Here is a 27448-nt window from a genome sequence, read left to right on the forward strand (position 1 = left end):
AAATATGAGAATAATGTAATAAGTCTACCACAAACACCCACTTCTATGTTATTTTATTTTTGTTCCATATTTAAAGTATCCACACATCTTCACACATTTCCTTCCTCCTCACTGTCAGACACTGAGGCTCTCAGTTATGCAGGTAAAAAGGATTGACATTTTCTAAACTGTAATAGTTTCTGGTTCTGTCTTGTTGAAATAATTCTGAGGACTAACTGGAGTCACAACTTGAGAAAGAGGCTCCTGGTGATTATATTGAGACAAGCTTCCATGTTTGGCTATGTATCTGCAGCCGCACAGAGACAGAGAAGAAAATACTTTTAAAATGTGTTCTCATATTGCTAAACATTCGCTCTCTCCCATCTAACTGCTTTCTTCGTAAACAGTTGTGCCCACTGGCCTCAGAGACTACTATTTGCAGTACTCCATGATATTAGAATCAGCCCCCTTAAGAACAATGGTGGCAAAACTGCCTAAGAGTATTAAAACTTATTTTAAGTCTTACTATCTGTATATATGTAACATGCTGAAAGACAGATTCCTACATCAGCTGTAAGAGCTGTATTCTGCATCTTGCATCTTTACAGCCTTTCTTGGACACACACAGTTGCTTCACAACTAACCTGCACACTGTCTGTGGAGAACCGCTATGAGCATGCTGAAAGCATTCAAGCACATAAGGCCCTGCAGCGCCTGGAGGTGATGCTGAAGGTTTGACTTTCAAGCCTGGAAAAGACACTTTTCTGGCACCATGGCATGCCTGCTTTAGATGCTCAGTCCTTGCGGTACCGAATACTGGGTTGGGCATTAGAAAATATGCTGGGGATAGTCTGGGAAGGAACAATTTATGCTAGACTTCTAATATTCTTCTGATCCTTTACAAGAGGAGGCACTATAAATAATCTTATACCTACAGTCTAAGTTAGTGTCCTGATTTCAGCTGGGATAGAGCTAATTTTCTTCTTAGTATCTGTGCTTTGGATTTGCTGTGAGAAGACTGTTGATAGGACACTGATGCTTTCAGTTGTTGATGGGTGATGTTTATACTAAGTCAAGGACTTTTCAGTTCCTTGGGCCCTGCCAGGGAGAGGGCTGGAGGGGCACGGGAAACTGGGAGGGGACACAGCCAGGACAGGTGACCCCAACTGGCCAAAGGGATATTCCATACCCTAAGATGTCATGCTGAGTAGATAAGCTAGGGGAAGAAGAAGGAAGGGCAGGGACATTTTGGTGTTATGGCATTTGTCTTCCCAAGTAACCGTTAGGTGTGATGGAGCTTGGCTTTCCTGGGGATGGCTGAACAGCTGCCTGCCCATGGGAAGTGGGGAATTCCTTGCTTTGCTTTGCTTGCATGCGTGGCTTTGAGTTTTCTTATTAAGTTGTTCTTATCTCAACCCATGATTTTTACATTCCTTTCCAATTCTCCTCCCTATCCCCCTGGGTTAGGGGGAGAGAGTGAGTGGCTGTGTGGTACTTAGTTACCAGCCGGGGTTAAACCACAACAGTTGGTGTAGCCTGTCTGCTGCAGAACACCTGCCTAATCAAAGCAGGGCTGACACAGAACTGACCAGACTCTTATGTTCACTCACTCTCCAAACAAAAAATATTTTCTTTTGACCTAAAGATCTCTTTTGCATTCTCCAAAGCAACTTGCTGAAAAGGTTCAAGCTTTCTTTTGAAAATCAAACATATTACACATGGTGAGGCCAATGAATATCCTTACAACTCATGGTGCAAATGGATTTGTGTTTTCTGACTAGTAATGAAAAGTTCATTTAAACACAAAACAACATATAAAACATTCATTCCTAGGCAAAAGCTAAGCAATGCTGCCAGAATTTAATTGTTCTAAAGGACTTTGAAACCTAATTTTCTGACTTTACCTTGGGATTACCTGGAAGCAAAAATACAATAAAAATACACCAATAAAACTTGACATATAAAAATACTATTCATATTCGAAGACAAAGAAACCATATTTCTTCTGTTCTATATTCTATACAATCCTGTTGAGTTTAGCATGCTTAAAACAGATATAAAGGATTTTGCCCTACATACTGTGGAAGCTCCATGTAATGGAAGTGCAGTGCAGAAGTGGTTGCATGCTGCCTGGTCTATCTGATATTGCTGATACTTTTGACAGGAACATTTATTAGACCATGTCAGCAGTAGACAAGAGACTCTCTCTGATACCCATAATTGTCTTCAGGAGACTGACCGTATATTGTAGATATGTCAAATAAAGCAGCTGTAAAATCATCTACCACATGCAATCACTTGCTACTTTCTGAGAAATTATTACAGGCATGGCTTGAAAATGATCAAAGAGAGAAAAAAACAGGTCACCAATTTAAAAACAGTAAGAATGAAATCACGCTTTACATGAAAAGCATGTGAAGGTGAATTGGGATAGTCTGATCCCAGATTTCAGGAATAACCTCTATTCTCTTCACCTCTCCACCACAGCTGAGCTTGACCTGTGACCACTGAAATTAGCCGGGAAGGAAACAAATGTTAAGCATCTCTTTTATGGGCATCACTAACTGATGTTGGGGGGAGATTCCCAGCATCACTAATATTCTACACAGCAGTTTCATAGAGGCTATGATCCTCCATCTTAAGTCAGTGAACATTTATTTTACTCCACAAGTAGGCCCAGAGAAGGTAAAATAGGACTGGGTACTACCCTCAGGGGAATGTACCACAGCTCAGAAAAAAAGCTGGTGAAACCTGGTCTACAATGTCTGGGTATGATTATGCTTGCTATATGTTTCCCACACAGCCTTCTTCAAAAAAGTCAGGGGATTCTGTCCTGGTTCTGGAAAGTATCCAGTAGCACAAAACAAGGACCCTGTTCTTGCCATCCACTGAAAACTAAGAAAATTCATCCACTATGAACTACACCCACAGTAACACCTGTATAAAGTAAAAGGAAGTAACAGATGTGTTTTGCTTTCTTAGATCACAGTGGCACCTGTCTTTTTGCTCTTGAAATCTGGTACCTGTCTGAAGTCTGACGATGATATTTCCTAAGATGCATTTGCCTTTTTATTTGTCTGTGACATTTACAAGCAAGTTAGTCTTGCATCAGGCTGCTCCAAGTTCAACTTTATTAGCCTATGGAGACTCAGGATGCTGTTCCATCTTTTCATTTCCTGTCAACAGCAAACTGTGACTACAAGTGACTGTCTGTTTTCAAAGTATAACCACAAGACAAAAAGAGCAGAGGTGAATGGATGGAAGGCAGCAGAAATGGAAGGCAATGCATTTTGCACAACGATGAAACGCTTGACAGGGTGAATTCTTTAAAAGCCAGGCAGCTCCCTAAAGCTCCTCAAGCCTTTTCTGGATACTTTTCCCTCTCAGTGCGGAATAAGAAGTGTGATGTGTTGTGAACAGAATCCAATCAACCAGTTTAACATAAGATACATTTCTCAGGAGAACATGGAAACTTGGGATAGTGTCAACACGTCCTAGATCATTAGGGATAACGAGAAGTCAGAAACTAAAGTGCAAAATCATAGGAAAGGGACACAAACAGTTATTAAGCTATTTTGAAGCTACTGGGAAAAAGGTTAGGTTGGTCCTTTGCCAGTGTCAGAAGCTCTTTGTGTTAACAAAAGGGGTTTTCAACTGTTTTGAAGTGTCCAGCTCTTTCAAACCCAACAAGAATTAGACACCTGAATACTTACATTGGCCCATAGATTTAACAAGCTTTGTATGGAAGAGCAAGAGGGAATAAAGATTACTAATCCACTTCTTGAGGTAACCACAACAGTGATGTGGGGCTATGATGATTTCATAGTCATAGGGTCCCGGGCTGCAACAGTGTGGGGGCATGGCATGATTTTGCCTCACACTGCCTTCTAAGTAAACCCACCCATTTTTAACAACTATTCTTGTATAACAAATAACCATTTCTTAAGTCTGCCAACAACAATTTGGACACACAACACCAACAATTTTCTTTTGGGAATTTTTAACTTTGACGTCCATGGGCCTCTTTCAAAACACATACAGATCAATCAATAAAAAAAAAAAAAAGTCACTTAAACCATAACTCAGTGACTATAGCTAAAGAAAAAACATTCTCAGTGTAGAAACAATCCACATTCAGAAATCATGATTTACCCCAGTATTAAGGTACCTTCCCAATACATACCTTACAAAGTTCCAGAAAAACTCTAAAACCTCAAAAGCATTTCAGATTAGAATGACAACAATGTGGTGGAATCCAACCCCAACTGTTTCGTATTTTTTAAGCCAACATGTCATGCTTAACATTTAATTGTTTGTTAACTGAGTAAATTAAATTAGGATTTTACCTATAATCTTCCTGAACAAGCTGAGAAATATACCTCATACCTACCCATGCATTCGTGCAATTATTGATTGGGTTGTTGATGGAAGATTAGAATTTGCTGGGTGAGCTGCTGATCAATGAACCTTGCCAGTGTATCCAGGGATATCTGGAGTGCTAAAGGAAAAAGTTAAAGTGGGGATGAGGAGTAGAGAAAGGGTAAAGGAAATGACCATAGGCTTGAAATATGACTTACAGATCAGTTCTAAAATAGCTAGTGTTTATCAAAGATGGATGGAGTAAAAACTCTTCATAATGTAATGAGCAGTACTTAGAATGTATGAACTGGCATAGCTCCTTTAAGATAAGTGAAACTACTTTATGATCACCTAGCTGATGATCTGACCCAAAATCTTTGGTTAGACATGGCAAAACCGAGTTCTGTAGTGATTTTCCTTCCCCCCATGCCCCACCCCCCCCAGTTGTTTAGGGTCAAATATCTGTACAATATTCATGATTACAAGAAACATTTAATCTTGAAGAAAAAATGGGGTTCCGGGGTTCACATAGAGCACAAAAAGCATGGAAATATTCCTTAAAAATTTGATACAGTTTTACTCCATATTTAGGTTTCAGCTTCAAATATGGAATTTAGGTAGCAGGCTTTAGACCAAAAGGTGTGATTTCTCATGCCTAAACCACAAATGATATCCCAAATGATTCTGAAGTTCTCTATATTTCCCCTAGAATTTATTAAGAATGTACTTACATGTATATGTAACATTATTAACAATGCTTAGACACATAAATAATAAATAGCTTGAGTAGACTAGTGGATTGAGACAGTATGTCCACATCTTGGAAAACTAAAGCATTTTGTTAATTCTGATGCTAAGTTTTAAAGTGAAATTAAAAAGAAAGTTCCTTAAAGAGACAGAGGAAAGAATTCTACTTATCTGAGGAAGCACAACAGAAAATTTTGATAGCAATTGCTGCAAGATGAAGCAGAGATGGACAAAATCAAAGGAAAAAAAGGTACTAATATGAATTCAGAGAGATAATCCAGGAAGGTTAAAAATAAAGCAATCTAAACGCCCAATATAACAGCTTTTTTTGCAGCAGTTATTCAGTGTCATCAGTACTGTTCTATATTGACAGCTCAAAAAAGGATACTGCTGCATTATACATGTATCCAGACTGCCTATACACATGGACGTAAGAGCTCATGACAAACTCTTTCATTCACTGAATCAACTACATACTTGGCATTGTAAACCTTGCCTCCATTAGTCTTTTGTTGGTTTTCAGACCCTATGCATGATAAGTGTCTCCTTTAAAATAATCTGAGGTAGTTTTTGGTTCCCTTGTACACCGGGTAAAAATAAACAGTTTCTTTAATTATAAAGTGCATAAAGTTATTAGTTTCAGTACAGATGATCAGGTACTTCTCTGCAACTAAGTTCAGCACAGGATGCAAAACTGGACATATGTGCAAAATGTGGTTTATCAGAAAATTCTATGACCTGTGCACTAGGAAACTTGGCTCTGAAGTTCCTCACCAGAATAGCAGAGGTAATGACAAAATGCTGTATCTACCTACCACATTATAACAAAGGACTCTGGGTGAACTATACTTGCCACAGGAGCATTGGTGGTATATATTGTAATCTTTGTACTCATAGTTATCTGAAAGACCATTTAGTTCTTTGTCTTATTTTGAGGTAGTTTTGCACTAACCCAGACATTCATATACTGCTCTGTTCCCTGGGCCAAGCTCCAGTACATGACCCTCCAGAGAAGATGGCTTTGTAGAATCAGTGCAGCAGTTCTGTTGCACTTGGGAAGCTGTTACCTATGGGGAATCACCAAGTAGTTGGCTGAGCAAGTAACAAATCTGCCCTCAGTCTTGACAGCAGCCATGCAGGGATAACAAGGAGGCCTGAAATTCTAGTACAGCAGTAGAACATATTTTCAGAACTGGTCAAAATGGCTTGCAGACAAATTTGCTTTTTCATGTCAAATTAGACAATTGTTAGGTTATGTGCAGATTAGGTAACTATGTAGGAAATTTCATCTGCATATACAAAGATCCCACTGAGGGACACAATGGACATTATGTGTGTATATGCACATGCATTCATCCAAACCTGAAAATATGATATCATTTTGAAGGAATCAGTCAGACTGTGGGCAGTTTTATTACCCTGGTGATGTGCTACACACCAAGATACAGCTCTCCTATGTAACAAAGAAATTCCATTGACTTCCTTGAAATTGTATGAGCGTCACAGAGAAGAGAAGCAGCACAAGAAGCCCCATATTAACTTGCAACATTTTATAAGCCTATTTGGAGTTAACTCACATAATAACTATACAACTGTGGAGATATTAGAATACATTATGTACTGTGAGACATCTGATTGATAAAATCTTCTGACCTTAAAAACTTGCAAATCTAGAAGAGAAAAGCATCATAAGTGGCCAAATGTGACCCAAAAATCAAGCCTGAGAGATGATTCAAGATGTAGACTTGTACTAGACTGTTAGAAAGGATTGACAGAATTGGGTACCTTCACAACATGTGGAAAGGATGTATGTCTGAAAGAGAAGAGAAATGGGCAGAGAGAAGCTAGAAGTACCAGGATAGTAAGAAAGCTTACACTACAGTAAAGCAGCTGCTCTTCTGGGAACCTGCAAAGAAGACGCAAAAATGTGCTGCGGTTATGTATGTGATAAAGCAGAAGAAACTGAGGTTAAAAAAATACCCCTTTGGTTTTTTGTTTTTGGATTCCACTGTCTAGCTCTTTGTGTTTTCTCTGATGAGCTGCTAAACCAGATTGCTGCTGCTAAAGAAAACAACTAAGTGCCAGGCTACCACTGGGCAACATACAAAACTCCTCTGTGGTTATGCTGTCGTCATCAAGCTTTCTTTCTGTAACCATGACATCTCTCTTGTTCATACACTTCCTTGTTATCATGCTAGCAGCTCCTAGTCCCAACAGTAAGAAACATAGTGTTGACAGTTGAATCTGTGCCAGCTCTAAGATTTTTCAAGTGGAATATGGTGATTCTAAGTGCCTCTGCTTCGGTATGCCTCTGTTTCATATGTCCATCTTGGGACAGAAAATTTTTATTTTCTGGTAGTGTTCAGGAAAAAAAGCATGTACTTAATTTAGTTGGCCACCATTTGAGATGCCTTAAGGTACCTGAGATAACCCCCTATAGCACAGAACCTGCAGAAGATCCATGCTGTTCTGGAGCAGCAGCTGGAAGTGATGGTCTAGGTTCTCCAGGGCATTGGATGCCCAGGTTTGTCGTATAAATTCCATGTCAGCTGTTTTTATGGGACCAAAATCAAGATTCCCCCAAATAATTCCTAATTCTTGAAAAACTTGAATCTAGCACTTCAGCTTGAGCAACTGAGGTATCCAAGTTCTTTGTGCAAAAATTCTATCTAGTGAAAGCAATCCAGTAGATTCCCAGCTTGCACTTACAAGCAAAGAGTTCCCAACATCTTACTCTTTCTTAGAAATACTGTTCTATAAATCTCACAGAACTAAATCACCAGATTAAGTCATTAAGTAGTTCTTCTGGTTACTGCAGTTATAAAATAGGCCTCTCAGGTCTCATGGACTCATAAGACTCACAACTGGCTTCAACCTCACATTCCCTTCCAGGAAGGGATGTGTGACACATTTGTGGTCCTTCTTTTACTCCATGATCCTATCTGTCAATCAGAATAACCTGTGGCAAAACCACCTCAGACACGACCCTGTGTCGGGAAATTCAATGCATACAGTCTTTTGCGTTGGGGAAGAACATACCTGAGAGAACTTGTGAAGTTAAAACAAGGCACTGCATGTGGAACAAAGAACGGGGCTGACACAGTTTTTGAGCGGAGCATACTGGGTTGCATGTCATACCCTTCTCACTTGGCCATTAAAGCAGGATAGGGCATGGGTATTTAAAAGTGGATGTGGGGTTTCTGAAAGAATAAAACCATCAAAATGGTAACTCCGCAGAAATATTTTGAATTATGTTGAACTGGAACATTTGTTTCTACAATTTCAAACAGTTTTATTCTGCTTTCAACTTTTTCAACCCCCATTTTTAGTACAGGGTAATAGTTTTCAGAAACAAGATTCAAGCCAGCCATAAAACCTCATTTGGAAAATGTTGAAGTAGGATATTTCAGCACCCCTCACCCTCAATCCCATGAATGAATCAAACTGGAAAATAATACACGGTGGACAAGCCATCAGTTTCTGAAGAAAAGATACATTGTGGGAAAGCTCTTAGGCAGCCCATGAACATGACTATGCAAGGTGCATGGCAGCAGAGGGTCCTGTCCCCAGCTAATTGCGGCCTGTGAGGTTTCTGTGGGAACTTGAAATTATAAGGGATGCATGCACACAGTCAGTTGTAAGCTGACCACACTGAAGAAATATGACTGAAGTCACTACAGATACACTGATGTGATAGCAGCACTTTGCCCAATGTGCTTGAGAAATGAGAAACCAAGAATAAAGGGTAGTTTCAGAGGACAGCTTTGTGCAAGAACTGCAGGACTTGAAACACTTAGGACTTTGTCTTCCTAGAAACTGTATGTATGTATTAAGTTCCCATTTCAATCAACTGCTTCCAGAAATTGATGTTGGTTAGATCCTTTCCTCTCTCTGATACAAACAACCTCTGTGGCCTTGGACAAGTCACTTCAGCCTCCTCAGTTCTCATCTTTCAAAAACTAACACTATAATCTACCAGTGCTATGGCAAAGAATTAGTTGATGCTTCAAAAGTGCTGCTAAGTAACACCTTGTTGGAATGTGTATGTATTGTGTAAGCACTGCCCTCTACTGAGTATTATAAGAGCTGATGAATTATGAGTAGCAAGCTTTAAAATGTCGATGACTGCCAGATTTTTACTTAATTGTGGAAGCAGAGGCTTTTAATGTGGAACAAGAAAACAAATCTCTGTCCTAACTGCTTTTGTCAAATTTCAGGAGATAGGTACCAACAAGTACAACAATGAAAATCAGGAAGTTGCTGTACTGTAATACAAAAAATGCACACAAAAGAGAAAATCACCAGTCAGATGTAACACTTGATTAATGTATGCTTGGAATGCACCCTGTGCTATGCTATTACTACACTAAGTACTACTAATTCACTGAGGGTGTAAGGGAGTTCTAACGATGCCAAGGAGAGTTATTTGCGTCTGTCACGGAGCACTTACCAGAGGCCTGCCCATGAATGCTACAGAGGAAATCCCCATCACCAGCGTGGGAGGCTTTTTTCCATTGACCCTTAAAACACCTGCAGAACTAAAATACCACATAGAGCATAACCTTGTTTCAGCAGCTGCTTGGGGAAGAGGTCAACAAAGGAAAAAGCTGGTGATTAGGGGAGGAGGAGAATTAAACAAAATTACATACCTATAAAGATGTTTTTAAGAAAAGAGAACAGTAGATTATTCTGTTGGGAATCCATACGATACATTAAAAGCAGTTTCTCTATGGTTTTCAAAATTACTAGGTTCAAAATGTCTTTCTGAATGAGAAAGAGATTTTTTTTAAAAGTAGTTGCTAATAATAAGAAAGAATGAATTGGGTCATTACTTATTTTCACTTATTAATAACATGGAGCATCTCAAAAGTGCCCGAAGAATTTAGCAGTCTGAGCCTTCCTGGAAGTCTCTGTAGCTGTGCTGCAAAGTTCCCTCCCCTGTGTAACTTGCCCAAGGGAGTTGAAAATACGGTGTTTCTTCAGAATTTGGACCGTCCTCCTCTTCCCTGATACACATTTGAGTTGTAGCAGCAATTACACACAGGGGATCAGATTTTATAAAGTGCTCGGCACCTAAAAGTTTCATTGTGGTGTTTGTGGCCAGGTTTTCACAGGAGCTTAGCAATCAACATGCACCCAGAATGTGAGCTCTTTCAGAATTCTGGTTTTCATGTGTGGTTGCTGAGCTATTTCTGAAAGCCTGGCTGGCTGCACAAAACATACTCTTTAGCTCTCAGTTGCTTCCCTACCTGTATATGGTTAGCTATGTGACATATAAAACCACATGCAGTATTCATCTTCCACAAATAAATATTATAAGAAAAAAAAAATTAATAATATAATCAGTAAGAAACAAAGTAAAAATAACTAAGGAAAACAGTCATAATCAATTCAGAGTTCAATGACTTCTAAAACAAATAACAGAGGTCTCAGTTCTCCAAAATATATAAACAGATACTCAATACTATCCCTGTTCAGGAAATCTTGTTAAGCAGATACCTTTAACTCACTGATTCCAATGGAATTTACACTTCATGGGTTTGAAAGAAAAGAAAGTCTAAACAAGAAGATAGTTTAAAGTAGGCAGACAAGTAGTGAAAGTAGGAAGAAAACCCACCACAAGTAAAATAAAATATGTACAAAAAAATGATAAATTTAAAAATACAAAAAAGCCACTTGAACACTGGACAATTGTTTTCCAGTATACCTAACAAAATTACATGGCATACATTGAAAATACAAAAAGTCTTTGCTACTTAGTGATATAAAAAGATGAGATTCAAACCTGTAACTCCTGTGCTCTGACTGTACTCTACTCGATGGAGCACTGAGCTGTAAGACAAGATCATGTATGTTTTATAAAAGATTTTTGGAGATCTGCTGGTGAAAAGGGACTGCATTAGGAAGAGATTTTCAGAGTGCTGTTTCACAACAAATTCCTAATTCTTTGACTGGCTCTTTTTTAAAAAAATATTTTTACGTTGCCGTTGGCAAAGAAATGATAGAAGATTCCAGCTTTTAGGCATACGTTGCAATATAACTGAGGATGAAAGAGAGGAACAAGTTCATCCTAAAGCAAATTCAGGTGTGTATACACAAACCAAGGATATTAAGAATGATGCTACATGCCAGGACTGGAACAGACTTCAAGAGATGATGTAGTTGATCCCTTTCCCCCAAGACAGGCTTTAATGAAAGCCTAGAAGCAAATGAGAGGCACTGAATTACCATCCAGGACTTTTGGTCAAGTGTGAAATAGAGTCTGACCTGAGAAAAGCACTTCCACAGCTTCCTTAGGGAAATGCCCACTGATCATCCTTAGACTGCCACCAGATCACAAACATAGTTTTGATTAATAAGTTCAGATACATAAATTTAGCACTGCTAGATGAATCACAACACTTATGACATGGCTTTTTACATGTGGTGAAAGCTCCCACAGCTGTTCTATGTCTGAACCACAGAGAAAAACTGGATTAAAAAAATGACTTATGTTCCCAAGTCTTCACTTGTGTCTCAGCCTAACTTTTAAGAACGATGGCCATCATGTTGCATTAATTATAATTTTTTTTAAAAATTATTATATTTTTAAAATCAGGTTTCAGCAAAGCACCATTTCAATAGCAGAGTTTGGTAAAAAAAAAAAAAAAGGCACAGGCTAGGGCTCAGGGTACATGAATTTTCACTCTTAACTGTGCTACAGATTCCCAATGGGACTTGGCAAACCACTTAATCACACTGCACCTGGATTGCCATCTGTAAAACTTCCAAATTGCACACTAAGGATTTCAGAATATTATTTAGAGTGCTAGGTTATGCAAAGCAGCTTTTCATCACACCAATCTTATACTAGGGGCTTTTAGGCTCAGCTACAGCATAAGTAATGACTTTTTTCTTTTTTCTAATTCCTTAAGAAAAAAAAAAAGAAAAACAGAAGACGGTTTCCTGTTCTGCCAAAAGGAAGAGAGGGTGGGTGCAAGGGTAACATGCAAAACATGTCCAGGTTCACCACTCTTCCTGTTTGTCTCTGCAAAATTACATGACAGATGACTCTTAGCTGTTTTCAGCTTTGCTAATAATTTGAATGGTAACCACTTTCTTGCATGGTCTGGGGAAGAATAGTGTCTCACTCTGGAATAATGCTTGAGCGTCGATGCTGTTGCCCAAGTGCTACAGGCAGGATGTGCAACTACTAGTCCAGGAAAGAGTGAAAGTGACTATCTATAGCGAGATTTTTACATTTACAGACTTACAAAGCATGTTTAGACTTCAAATCCATATATTTAACTTTCAAGGACTTTGGTGGGAGTCTAGCAGCCTTAATACCTTTACACATCTTTCCAGAACTACTGGCAAGCACACAAAGCAGGAAGAAAACCTGTACAGGGATCACTTTTATGTCTTCTTTCTGACTTTATTCTTTCCTCTGCTTAAAATCATACCAATCTTGATGTCTGACAATCATAGACAGAGAATAAATATGAAAAATTTCATAGAATTTTTCAGATGGAATTAAGATTTTCACAGCTTTGAGATGTCAGAATCCTTTAGGTCTCAGAGATCTTGGTCTCCTGGTTGCCAGAAATCAATGAAACCCATAGCCTCACTCACTAAAAAATAGGAAAATGACATGGAGAATACCAGAGAACCTGTTGCTCAAACTTACCGTGAGACCATATGCTGCAAATCACTCCAGACAAGATGTCTGTGTTTGTGGCACAGTGTACACATCAGCTTCTATTCTTCAAAGCTCTATGGCAACAGAAATATGACATGGCAGAATGAAGGGTTAATAGCTCTGCTAACTTCCCTACAGCTCAGAAATCCCTGTTCAGCACAGTGTTGTATGCTGTGTGCACTCTATTTTTAAGGCACATTTCTCAATAATCATTTTATACTATTTTATGTTCTAATTCAAGCAGAAGTTAAAAGTTGGATTAAGGCTGTGAGAAATTAGATGACTTGTGCAGGAGGTGAGATAAAACAATCAGAATGGTGCCTTATGTACATAAAAGCTTGGTATTAGTAGGTTTGGTTGTAGCAATACAGGTCAAATTTGACCACCTTAAAATGCTTAGCACCTTAGTTTGCCTGTGAAACTACTGCTGTCACGAGTAAGGCTGTGTGAAGAATGATGTGTTGTTCCCCACATGTGTGTGACAGCATGTGATGCTCTGCAAAAGGATATGCATTCTCCCTGAAACTGATGTAAGAAATGGAAATGAACAGACCTAAGGTGGAGCTCAGAAATTCCAGCTACTTCCAAGGCAGGTCCCAGCAAGTAGGAATGTTTAACCCATACTTTGCTATGTGTGAGTAAGGCCCAGCATTATGTCTTCTCTTCAGAAAAGAGAGGGCAATACTTCTACAACTTCTCTCACTCTGCTTCCCCCAGTGCAGTTTCCTCATGTGGACTGTGCAAGAGCACTGAAACGACAGAAAGGAAAGGCATATGCAAAGAGAAAATCAAGTAAGTAAACAGCACAGTCTCTTTCTTGTTTTATCATTTTTAGTTCTTACCATTAAGTTGTTACTTTTACCATTTTATGTTCACAAAAGTTTGCAAATAAATGTTTTATACCAGCTCAAGCTACTAAAGACAACTTTAGAAAAGGCTTAAAGTGAAAACCTTTGATTTTCAAAGTTCATGATCTAGCTAAAAGTAAAGTGTAACGGCATTTAGTGAGCTTTTGTGAACTCAAAGGTCACCTACTGACTAAAGTTAAAAATCATACATTTCTAACATGGCAATATTGAAGTCATACTACCCATCAAACAATGGTACACACACTTCTACCCAACAGATCTGTTCATTAATACTAAAGAACAGGAAGCATTTGAAGTATGAAAATATGTCATAGTTTGAAAATAGCTTTTTTGGAAGTAGGGACTCTATCTGGAATGGCATCAGCAGAAATTTCTGGTGCATGCTAAGCTCAGAACCTTCTCTTCCATGTCCTCCCACCTGAGCCTTGAATGTAATGCAAATCTATTTCTTCCTGCTGGGAGTTTACAGGAATGCCTGTGTTAGGTAGTCTCAGCATCAGCAGGAACCATAAGTCAGGTGTTTTGGGGTATGATCTAGCAAATGTGCTCAGACTAGCTTCACAGGCAACCTTTCTCAACTGAGAAAAATGGAAAGGTGCCTGCCAAGTTTTTAAAACTTGGTTGTGCAATTGGTCTAGCAAGGTTAATAGCAGGAGGGACAGTATACTCTGATTTCCATCCCAGTTTAGGTCAGAGACTGCTGATTGTGAAGACTTCATTATACCAAACAGTATATTGCACTGATGTTACCGCAAGCAGCTTTTACTTCCCAGGATGGGCAAACTAAGGGCAGATTTTGGTCCAACAGTCAGTTATTGTTAGTCCATTATGACTGTTTTGTACTAGATGGATGGCAAGGGTCACCTGGGCCACAAAGCAACTCCTGGATGGAAAGAAACCTCATCAACAGTTTTGGTTGAAAAGCGTGATACATGATGTTAGGAGCATAATTTCCCTGAAACTGTAACACTGAAGTGATACAATAAAGAATCAGGCCTTAATGTTCTATGACAAATTCACATGTAGTTAAAACAGGTTGCATTTAAGCTTACCATAGCTCAAGTAGATGGATAAAATCTGTTATACCATCATTTCAGTAGACATCTCTTCGCTTATTTTGTATCAGCTTCCTTGACTAATTTTGTATATATAGGCTGAACGGTTCCTTAGATTTATACAGACCTACACTGACCACTGCAGGCAGTTACCGCTGTAGGCCATTTACTACTGACTCAGTTATTAAAAAGGACTATTTAATTTCAATCTTGCATCTGAAAGCCCACCATGCTTCCTGTGTTTACAGACCTCATTTATGCTATTAAAAAGAATAAGGAGTGTTCCCCCATTTTTTTTCATCCTTTTGGTCCAAGACCAGATCTTTAACTGTTTTTTCCCCTTTCCTAAGTAACAAGAACTCAAGAGGCAGTATCAAGACCATGCAAATAAAAGAAACATACTGTGCAGTGCTTGTATAGTGAGGCTTTGAAGTTCACATATGATTAAGTGGGATTAAGACTACACTGACATTGTCAATGTCTTCAAAATTTACTGCACCAACACAAGCCACTGTTTGGATAGAAATGAAATCAAATATATGTACATTATTCATAAGACAGCTGGTGGAGGCAGGTGAACCATATAGTACATGCTCCAAAATTCTAGTTATTTATTAAAAAGCTCCACAAGAAAACACATGGAGATGAACTGCCCTGTGTGCTTGGCATGTCCCAAGATTAAAACAATCATCTGCTGAACTTGCAGCACATAACACATTACAGCTCTAGTACATATGTGCAGAGAGGAAGCTTGGGAAGAATGGAAATGAGATAGATCTCTTGTCTTTTTGGCTACGCCCCTGATCAGACTGGGGTATTCTTCCCAAGAGGACGTAATGGATACTGATTTCTAGTTTACTGGTAAAAGGCTGAAGTCACTTGCAAGTAGAGAAGACTCAGCACACACTCTTCTGTGGCACCAGAAAACACCTTAAGATTAGATAACATAGTCCATCTACAACTCTTGCTTCAGAAAATCAGAGATGGATTCCTTGGGCTTAATCAAAAATGCAGAAAGTAGAAACAACCCAGGGACATTGTCCTTAGGTATACAAGGGATATGAGAGGTTTGAGAGCTTCGACTTACACTGTTAAAGACAAAATAGATCAATCACCTTTTTTTTGCCAGACAGCATATTCTGATACAATATTTATGAGGTCCCAAAAGAGAGCTGATGACAAGTCAAAGTTTTGCTTGTGGCATGATGCAATGCTCATTTGAATTTGGTAAAAGACCGTGGTAAATGATTAGGTTGGCATATATGCTAAATGACCCAGATCAGCAGACAGAATTTTGTCTTTTAATCTTCCTCCTCAGGTACTGGGACTTCAGTCAATTTCCTAGGATAGTATAAGCAAGCTTTCTTTAAAAATGTAGTGTTTCTCTACTTGCAAGACTTATTCCATTACTGAGAACATGGGAAAATTTAACATCAAGTCTGAATTTCTCTCTTGGTCTGTCCTTGCAAGCTGCTCTCACTGTCCACATCTGTATTTGAAAGAGCAACATTCAAGAAACCATAATGATAGCATTTTCTATCTCCCTTCCAACCTGCAGTGGTACATGTCTCTCCCATTGTATGCCTGACTGTGCCCAGTAGCACACTCATCCATTGAGTTTGACTGAGCAAATCTGCTGGCTCATGGCCTGGAAAGGAGTCATGTTCTAATTTTCCTGTCTTGCTTTGACCAGCCTTTCCTTCCCCATCTCTACTTGGTTCTGATCTGAGCCCTTCTGAACCTCCTGCCACCCTTTGCTGGGCTCATCTAAAATACTCCACTCTAAGAACAGAATAGCTGAAATAGAGAGTGAAGAAAAGACACGAAGGCACAAGTGATTGTTTTGGATTCTACAGACAACAGAAAAAAACTTGAGTTTGTATACATGTATGATTAACATGGTGTTTTCATAAATGTCATGCCTTAATGAAAACATCAGATGTATGAAATCATGACAATAATTAGCTTTATAGTTTTCTTCTGTTCTGCTTTTTATATTTAAGTCTCTCACAGGAGAAGGATATTAGAGTATACTTCTCATATAGTTATTGATTGAATATCTTAATTTCTCTAGTTAAAGAATGCTGCTCAGTTTAGTCTTCTGAAATAATTAACTGTATGCAGACTTCACAAAGGAAATGTTCAGAGGACCCTGATATTCACAAAAAAACAAAACTTACAAATCAACAGGTCTCTGGGGAAAGGTAAAAGATCTTGTTTGAAATCTGTCCCAGAAGCATCCAACAACTTAAAATCATAATTAGATGCTTCTTGTAAGGCAACATTACCTAATTAATTTGGCTTAATAGATTTTCATGCAGTAATCAGAACCAATTGCAGGACTGAATTTTAGTTTAGTAAAAATAATAATTATTACAATTAATGATCACAAGTAAACTAGCTTAACGTGAAATTTGTTATGGTGCAGCATCATTCCTGTCAACCACTTTTTCATTGATATCCTTGCTCTCTCTTTTGGTACTGTGCATGCATATCTTCCTCTGTACTAATTTGTAGGGGAGGGGGATGGAAAAAGTATGCAATCATTTGAGGCAATTGCTGGAGTGTGCCGATGACCTTAAATGCTCACTTGGGGCTGTTTTTGTTTGAAAACGTTGCTGTGGGTTTATGTGTATCAGCTACACAAAATTTAGGCTACATTTCACTAGCAAAACATAAAACCAATTGGCAAGAGATTGTGCACTGACTTGGATTATTTCAGGTTCAGGATTGTATCTCCTTTTTGTGAAACACTGGGAAACAGGATCAACCAACACTTTCACTGTTGATTCTGGACACTAGATTTTGGAAAGTAACATCCCAATAAATTTCTTTGTAAGCTCTAGATCAACAACAAAAAATAGAAATAAATTCCTGTATAGTCATTAGTGAATGACATTGGTAACTAGATAATAAGGAATTATGTGACACAGAAGGGTGTAGAAAATAAAAAATGTGTATGTTTCTAGTTTAAAAGGAAATTAAAAGCCTGGAATTAAATGTTGCTTGTTGGAGAACAAGTAGTTATGTTATGATTCACAGGCTCATCTTCTTTAAAACTGTCTCACTCACTAATTGAAAGAGGTAGTTTATCTTCCAATAAGCTTACAGTGATCATGGGATTTATTTTGTCTAAATTTGAATAAGCAGTTAAGTGAGATGAGACATAAATAGAGATTAGACACCAGTCATACCATGCCTGTGACAGGGGTTGAAGACAGATGTACATAATGCCCTTTTGGAAACTCCAGTTTCTCTTCACTACCTTTGGAGGAAGTGGAGTTGAAAGGCACAGACTGGATACAAGCTTTTAGATAACTGAAGTTCATGAGGTTAATCCTATGCTAAATGCTGTTAAAACACCAGAAGTCTTCAATGAAAGAAAAATTGTTTGTAGTCTTACATGCCCTGCTACATAAAGGTGCATAGTAGCAAAAAGAAGATGACAAAACGAAGTAAAGCACAAGCAAAATCGATTTTCAAAAGAAATGGTGTCTCACTTTTAGTATTTGACTTGTAGAAATAGTCTCTTGCTTTTTCTTCTCTTCACCTTCAGAAGGATCACTTGATTCCTAAGAGAAATCAAATACATGGCAGAAAGCAATGCTATCATTATATGATACTGTGATTGCTTGTTTAAAGAGTGAACTGTATGTATCTGCATTTTCCCAGTTTACTATCTTCTTTTGCATCAGAATGTGAAGCATACAATTTCACATAGTTCACCAGCCAGCACTGGCAATCAGGAGTGGACCTATTCCTGAGGAGTTCTATTCAGGAAGGAAAATGTAATATAGTGAATACAAGTTTAAAAACTAATAGAATGTCCTTGCCTCTCTACTCCTCAAGAATGCAGTTTTCCATTTGCTATATTACTTATGAAATGGTACAGTAAATACACTTTGCAGTCCCTCCCATATGCCTGATGTATTTGTATGATGTTCATTGCTACAAAAGGAGTCCAACTCAAAGAACTACTTAAGTACATGCAACACTTTAAGGACTATAAATAGGCTCATCAGTGTAGAAGGATGAAGGATGTCATTACATTTTCAATATGTGAAAGACTTAATTAGACTTGGGCTATAGAATCATTGATTTTTTTTTATTTACTTAGTTGTTTGTGACTTGCACCAAACAAGGCCGTGCCTAAGTAATAAATACATGAGTATTTATATCAAGTATGAGGGTTTACTATGTTTTGTATATTCTGGTATTTTTTCTCTAATTCTGTTGCCAGTTTCACGTAACTGTTATTGGTAGTATCAGTCTCACATTACAGTCTAAAAACCTTAACCGGAGCAACAGTTCAAAAATTGCAAATTATTGGAGCAATAGCCACCATTAAAATCTGGTCACACTAACACACAGCTACCTGAAATATTGCGCTTATTTCAATATAATTAGATGAAGAACTGTAAAAGTCACTACACTACTGTAATCACTGCCCAAGTGTGTTGAATGGAAAGCAGACTAGAAACAAAATTATTTCAATATGTTTTCTGTCTTTACAAGAAGGGCACCAGACACTTGCCTTGAGATTGGGATCCATACAAAATGCAAAAATATGGTTTTGGTTATGCAGAGCAGGAACAACTTTCACCTGAGTTCTCCAAACTGATAGAAAGGGCTTCTTATTGTGTTAATCAATTTGCAGCAATCCTTACTGTTTTAAACTCTATGAAAACAACTCATGGCTTGCCATAAAAATTGATGCACCAATGTTCAGCTACCTGTTACCACTCCAAATTACAAACATCCACAAGAACACATTAAATTACACAGAAGATGAAAGTAAGTGATAAATACTATAACAACATACATTGCTATGGTTTGGCCTACTTCATATATTGTCATGCACAGTACTAACTGTATAAAGGAAAGTATCCGAATTATAAAACATAGTAATAAAAATTTGCTAATGCAATTGAAACTAGGAATTATGTATTGCATTTCTACAGTTACATAATTTTTGCCAACTCCAAAAGCAATACTCTATTCCATAAGAAATGGCTGAATGATTTCCTAAAGGTATTTCTTTGTCTCCTTCACCCTCCGAACTTCATATTCCAATAATTTGAGCTCTCCCTGACCAAGTTCTGTAAATCAGGCTTTCCCACCAAAAGGCCACATCCTGCAATTACTACAGAGTCACATATGTGCTGATTGGTGAGCCAGTACACACATGCTGATAATAGTAAGCTGCTGCCAAATAGAAGTATGTTACAATGCCTGAGTTTCAGCTCCCTCAAGAGGAACACTCATTTATGTCTTTCCTCTCACCAGACTTAAATTTTCAAACATCTTGCAGGGATGCAGTTATCCTTGAGATGTTTGTATCTCTGTCAAATTTGGCAAAAAATGGCCAATGGTGTTCAAAATTTTTAGGAGAGAACCAACAGATAAATGGAAACAACCTGTCTCCTTAAGGAATCAGGATAAAACCCACAAAATAATCCCATAAGTAAGGTAAGGGATATGTATGAGATTATCATCTGAACTGCTGTGCCATTAGGTAGCATAATGCTTTTGGTGACTTTGGAAAAGGTGTATTTGTAAATATACTTTGTTATACTCTAGTAAAAGGGATAGGCAGCCATACAGCCATCACACCACTCTATGAACACTGGAAACTATTATTTAGTGTCTAGAATGTACTACTTAAGTAGCTTTCAACCTGCTTTTTACTGCCAGACCCCTTTAAAATCTCAAATGCATATGTGAACCTTTATGTAGCAAATATAAGCTATGTCATAATAGAGTTACTTTTCCTAGTTTTTTGTAGAAATTTTAGATATAATTTGGAGTAAATAGTTCAAAGACTAGAAATTGGAAACCATTGTGCAGAATGCAAAATTAGTTCTTGCAGAATTAATCACTCTGACAAAGTTTAAAAGAAAATCAGAGCTTTCAGTAAAACAAAGTTTAGTATCCTAATGCTATATGCGGATACTGAAATAATATGACCTGATTTGTAAAACAGCTTTTTGCACTATGTGCTGTAACTTTCAAGATGCTGCTTTCGAAAAACTTGATAGAATTTGTGGATTTTTGCACTGTGAAGAGCTTTCAAATGGAATCACTCTCCATTTTAAACAATAATTTGGGAAGTGTCTCTTAAGCAGATAATATGCTTGCAGTAAAAACAGTGGCTGCACCTTCATTGCCTCAGCTTTGTATAAACTTTAAATGCCATTTGCAAATATACAACTTCTACTCATATGGGGATACTTCCATTAAGTTTTATGTCTGAAATACTGTAATTACTTGATAGGTATGCATGTACTTGTGCCCTCTAAAGTAAAGAGGTATATGGCTCAAATATCCATATATCCTAGTAGTTCCATAAAAAGTCTTCCTCTGGTTAATTGATTAAAGAGCTAAAGGTTGTAACTGTTGTTCTTTGTGTTGTATGTCTAAAACAGGTCAGCTACAAGGTCCTGTACAAAGGATGACATGTATACAATTTTACATTTGCTTTGATAATTGTACATTGGAATTTCTAGAGATCTCTGCTCTTGCATTGTATACTGTAATTTGCTGTCTTGACACTACTGTCCTACTGCTGGGATGATTAATCTAACATTTACTTCTCCTTTTTCTTCCAGTGGAAGGATCTAGCATAAAAACTGTATTATTTTTTTCTTTAAGTCAACTTTCTGGAGGTTTCAATGCTGCTAATGATTTGCTCAGTCCCCAGGACTGAAAATTTCATGATGTGTTCTTGTCCAAGTTGGGAACTCGGTGTCTTGGCTTTGTCACTTTTAACTAATGACAAGCTTAATGATACTGTCAGTTTCAGTTTATTACTTAAACTAGTCTCCTATTCTGACCAAGCAGGATTCAGTGATGGGTAACAAATTTAGGGAATTTCTGGTTTAGATTCTGAGTCAGAAACTAAAGATGTACTCATTTGTATTCCTAAACTGTTTCCCAGAAAGCATGAAAGCCAGAACATCTTTTTGTTTTGTTTTTAAAGGAAAAAGTGAGACTCTCATGGCCACACATAAAGAAATATACAGAGATTTCACAAAACCAGCAGTCTCAACAAGTTTCACTGAACCTCACTGTCATTTGAAAACTGTGTACTGTTTTTTGATATCTTGTATTTTAAAATCAGTAGGAGTATTGACTTCAAGTGGGCCCAGCAAGCAAATGAAAGGTTTACAGATAACTCTTCCAGATGTTTTTGCTTAGTTCTCTGGTTAATTATTCTACTTCTTTTTACATATAAAAAAGAAATACAACCCATTAACATTATTTCTTCTTTCTCTTTTACTCCTTTGAAAGAAAAGGCTACAAATCACTCCTTGAAAACTAATTCTAAATAAGCATAAACCCCATCAGTTTATATTGGAAAGACATGCATGACTAAAGAAGCAACGAAGAAAGAACAAAGTTCTTGAATAAACAAAGCATCATTGCTATTGAGCAAGTAAAAAACAAACACATGGTGAAATACATAACTGTAGGGATGATAAATAATCAAATCCTTAGTGAAACCACAGTTGGTTTATTCAATGGCACTCAGCCCTCAAGAGATTATTCTAAGTTTTGATGCATTATTTCCAGATGACTACTAGCTTATTAGGCAGTGTACTATTACACAATTCATAGTGTTATGGGTAATTATTTGATAGCCCTGATATTCTTGAGCCTACTGTTACTGTAGGCCATTTTTCATTCTTAGTTGACTTTGTTTATATGCTATAATACTTATGAGGGTCCTTGAATTGTTAATTTGATGTTTTTCAAGTTGCACATTTTTTTGCTCTTCACTTTACATGTTGCTCTGACTAACCTTTGTTCTTTCTCTTTTTGCAGGCAGATAAAAGGCTTTATCTCACTAGATACCTATGTTACAAACTGGGGCTGCAGCAGCATTGCCTACAGTCATTTTCAATCATTATTTGAAAGGTAGGAGAGGCTGGAATCCTACCTTGATATGCCTCACACTCAGTGCACTGCTTAATTCTGGATTACTCCTGGATGATTACTTCACCAGAGTAATGATTACTCCGGAGAAAATGCTTCTTGCTTCAGGAGAAGAAGCACTGGGAAGGGAACTCTTCCTACACAAAGGCCATTGAGAAATTAGTATGTGACCACAATTATTTCAACAAGTTATGCATAAAGTTCTTCGACAGAGCCTCTCCTAGTAACAACAGAATAAAGATAAGATCTTCACACAGATAAATAATTGATTAGAAGATCACAGAGGGAGGGAAGGGTTAAATGACAAATTTTTCAGGTGGATGGACATCACTGGTAGAAAAACCTGGAGGTAACGCGTCTGGGCTTAGGACTTTGTTGCTTAACATATTCACAAATTACCTGGAAATAGGGGGCTGGAAGTTAAGTGATGGGTTCAAACAGCAAATGGATATATTCTTGAAGGCAAATCTATGAATCCACAACTACTAACTACAAATATACCATCTCCTCATCACAAATTCCTAGTCAACAAGCCATCACATGACAGGAAAACACATGAAGGAAGTATGCTGACAATCTATGTTAATTATCCACAGTCTTGGATGGAATACTGGACTAGTCAGGTTTTTCGACAAATCAAAATATGGCCACTCTAGTAGTGGCATGAGTTTACTGCTGATTTCTTATAGAAAAAGGTTACTATCAAGTCTACAGGTAAACTCTATAGTGTTTTCTATTTGCCAGTTTTTGAAGAAAACTTTGTCTATGGATGTATCAGCTTCCAGTAGGGGCAAGAAGTCATCTCTGCTCTTCATTAGACTTATCAAATACCCTAGTTCCTTCTGCAATCCCCATGCCCATCAATGAGTTAAGACATACAAAATAGAATAATAATTACAAACTGGATATGAGGGCTTCATCACCAGGTTTTCAGGTACAAATACACCTGCAGTGTCAAATTCTGAGGTCCTCCTGAACACCGGAAAAAACTCAAAACCACAGAGAAAAGGTTACAAAGTTCTGTTGTCATATGTGTGAGAGAAGGGGACTACAGACAAATGCTGTCAACTTCCTGAAGACTGTGTCTTCTAGCACTGAGCACCTTGCCTATACCAAGGGAGCATACATGAAGAATAGCTCTTCAGCTGTCTCCCTTCTCTGGCAGATTCTGATTTTCCAGTCTTAGAATGACCTCCTTTGTCAGCTTCTCACCTTTGCTTTGCTATCACAGAGACTTGCTGTTCAATAAACTTGCTTTGTTCAGTAGATGCAAAAGACTGCTGGGGAAGTTAAAAGTAACACTGTTGACTGCCAAAGCCATAGCACTATATCTTCTCACAACAGAGAAACTCTTGTCTGCTGCAGATGTTTTATACACCTCAGCAAATCCGTCTCAAAGGCTGCTTCTCTCTCTTTTTTTTTCCATTCAGTCCTGACGCAGTGAAGAAAGTGACTGTAGAATTTGCTTGCAAAATGCCTGACCTCTCTTCCAGCACAACTTCCCCTAACAACTGAGTTATGGAATGTCTTGGGACTGATATCTAGAAAGATTAGCACTTTCATCACATCACGTGCCTGGAGGTTGGTAGTTGGCCTTTGAATCATATAGCTGAAATCTGGAATTAAAAATTAAAGTGTCATTAAAAACAATAGCTTAAAGCTCAACTACTTTTTAGATCTATATTTACACATTTGTAGTCAATATCTCAGCATCACAGGAAAACCTGCAAATGAATACTAGTTTTGGAAGAACATTTGCACAGCTTTCCTTAAGAAATTTATGCTGGACTATATCTGTTTCAATGTTTGTCCCTGAGTTAAGTTTGACTTTTTCTGACAGCTTCAGTATAGTCAGTATTTCACTCCAATAATGAACTTCACGTAACAAAATATCACCAAAAAGGCACAAGATGATTTCTGTCTGCTTTCTGGAACTACTCTCCATTTCTTGAATGTAACTCTGGCTACTGACTCGATGACATTCAGTTTCAGATTTTGTCAGTGTTCATTTCAGGTATCTATCTGCCAGACTATCTCTCTCTCTGTCTCTGTTTTATTCTGTGTTGGAAAAATGAATGGTCAAATAGAATTGCATATCTCAAATCTTCTTTCCCCTTCACTTTTCCAGAGGCTTGCAGAAAAAACCCCCAACAAACAGCTGATCAGTTCTGATTGTCTGAGGTCTAATTTCATATGTAAATGGAGAACACATTAAATGAGAAATAAAAGTGAAAATTATATGGGATGAGCAAGAAAAAAAAAAGGAAAACTATGTAGTCTATTTTTTTATCCCTTGTGGTTTCTTGAGTTCTTTTGGGTTTTGTTATATGACTGCAGTGAGTTTAAAGTGATTTAAAATGCATAGTTCGAAGACAGAAACAAGGAACCAAAACCGCTGCCTGAATTTATAGCATGTAAGACTTTATGGTGACAATAACACGGATAAAGTATAGCTAACCATGAAGTGAGAGTGTTATTTCTGTATAGTAAAATGGAACAAGAAGCTTATTTACATTTCTTTACCATGTTATAAGAAATGCCTCCCTTCGTATACGAGATGTTGCCTGAGTTCCTGTAAAATTTTGTTCTAGCTGTAATGAGCATTTCTCTATGAAAACTGCTGGAATTGGCTTAATCTTTATAAAAATTCAACTATAGTGCTTATGTTATGCTCATTACGTCTGCCTTTAGAAGCCCTTGGTAGGTATTTCTGCTTTCCAGAATTTTCATCAGAAAATTCTGAATATAACCAGCAACACAATTTTGCTTCATGTTAAAAAGAGTTAATTTCCATTTTGATGCTGTAATCAATACAAAATGATCAGACCCAATTTTATGTGTATAAGTGCAATACATTGATATAAAACAAGAGGGTAATATGTGCTTCGACCACCGTGTGATGGCAGTCCTAAAAACCTTCTCTTCCCTAAACAACTAGACACTGAATAGGTGTTTAAATGCACTGTACTGCAACTTGTCAGGAAATACTAAATGACGCAGAAATATCCAGAGGATTTCCTGACTCTGGAATGATTTCTTATTTTGGTTTATATTAAAACAGGTGCTCATTAGAACTCTTGTATATAACTTCACAATTTACATAAATAGATTTTTAAAAATATGATTTACCTCCAAATATTTTTATATTTTTTTAGCATTAGAATGCTCATTAGAATTTGCTGATGGTACCTCTTTGCTACAGCAGGGACAATGAATCATACAAATACTGCTGCAGTTGTCATATTCAGTTCAAATATCCAGGGCAAATATATTTTATAAGGTTGTTCTGCCAGGACCTTGGGGGATAGAGTTCAGAAGCTAATTTTATTTATTTGTTAAGCATCACTGATTTCTTTGGTGATTAAGAAATAAAAACAGTAGTTTGCTTTACCTCTGAGTTGTGTCCTGACAGAAGCAGCTGGCACAGCCCTGGAGTTCCACCTTCTGTCCTGGCTGCTTTCCTCCCAGAGGTTCATCTGCCTCCTGTGGGCAGGCTGGCCTCTCTTTCCTGTGATGGGGACCTGCTGGTGAGGTTTCTCATCACTGTAGTCTACCAGGGATTCCATAGCTCTTCCAACATTGGGCTTCAGGTTAGCATCTGCTCCTGGACTCAGAAAACCTGCGCAGGGATTACTAAAGGCACATCATCCCACTGTGGGAATAAAGGGTAATTTAGCTCTCCTAGAGGGGTGAATGGACTGTACTTAAGGAAAGAATTACTGGTTTTCTCTTCAAAGCTGGCAAAGCCATGTCTGTTCTCAGGACCTCTCACAACAGGTGTGCACATCTTAAACAGACTTCAATACTGCTGGTTATCCATCTTGTGAATGGGTTCAACTGACAAGGTGGACTTTTTAAAGGCACTTGCTTGCCTTTCAGCTCCATGGGAAACCACAGTCATTCTCTTCTATCATCCTTATGTGGCAGTATACTTAAAAGACTCCACTTGCTCCTGTTTCTCCAAGTTTCTGAAGTCCTAGCCAACAAACCACAGTAAAACTAGAGGTCATCCTCCAGAATATCTGTGTATAGAAACCGTGAAGAGCAAGGCAGTGGTTTAAGTAGTGAATTCTTTCCTGAAAAGAGATTTATCAAATATGGTACAAAAAGAACAGAGCGACTGAATGAGCAGAGAGTTATTTTGTGATGATGGTAACCATCTTACAATGAAACGTCTCCTGGTGTGAAACATGTCACAGTAATCTAGTCCTTCAAGGGGACACACACAGCAACTTGAAATGGCACTACAAATTACTTACTCAGCTAGCAGAGAAAAAATTAAGAAGTTTTCAGTCTTACTAAGAATTATATGGTGTTTTCACTGAAGTATTTTAAAATAAATCACTCTGTTATCCAGATCACAAATATGCATTAGATTGAAACACAGATTTAACACCAACAAAATTTATCAAGCACAAACACAGATAAATGCAAACCAGAAAACTTATAATTATTACTTGGGATAAGTAAATCACATTGACATCAGAGTTTTCCATGCAGCCTGATTACCTCCAGAGTTTTGCCATTTGTTCTATCAGGTCAGCGAATCCATTAATGTCTCTGCTCAGAATATGCAGCATTTCCTAATCCCAAGCTTGACGGTATTCATTAGCAATCTAAACAAAAGTGGTCTGATTTACAGAGGTCCACTCTGCATGAATTCAGTGCCATCTGCAAAGGTGTGGTACTTAAGAAAAATCAAACGTTTATTTGGACAGCTCAGTTCACACTATGAGGGCCTTTATTTTGTGGTCTTGTCAGGAAAAATTAGGGCAGAGACTCTGATCCTTCTCTCATTTATGTTAGTCTCACACAGATGTAACTTC

At 37.8% G+C, this 27448-nt stretch overlaps 1 protein-coding gene across 1 annotated transcript; it reads right to left on the reverse strand.

The window, feature by feature from the left end:
• Nucleotides 1-162: 162 nt before the first annotated feature.
• Nucleotides 163-26523, reverse strand: SPMIP7 (sperm microtubule inner protein 7). Its single transcript, XM_005434483.2, is given in 12 exon segments — nt 163-286; nt 4370-4477; nt 15090-15198; nt 15741-15775; nt 16868-16934; nt 17392-17504; nt 17506-17527; nt 18188-18235; nt 18238-18259; nt 19222-19304; nt 26014-26253; nt 26256-26523. Coding segments are annotated over 12 exon segments (1239 nt in total).
• Between the last annotated feature and the right edge of the window lie 925 nt (nt 26524-27448).

Source organism: Falco cherrug, chromosome 3 (genome assembly GCF_023634085.1).
Source record: "Falco cherrug isolate bFalChe1 chromosome 3, bFalChe1.pri, whole genome shotgun sequence".
NCBI classification, from domain to species: domain Eukaryota; kingdom Metazoa; phylum Chordata; class Aves; order Falconiformes; family Falconidae; genus Falco; species Falco cherrug.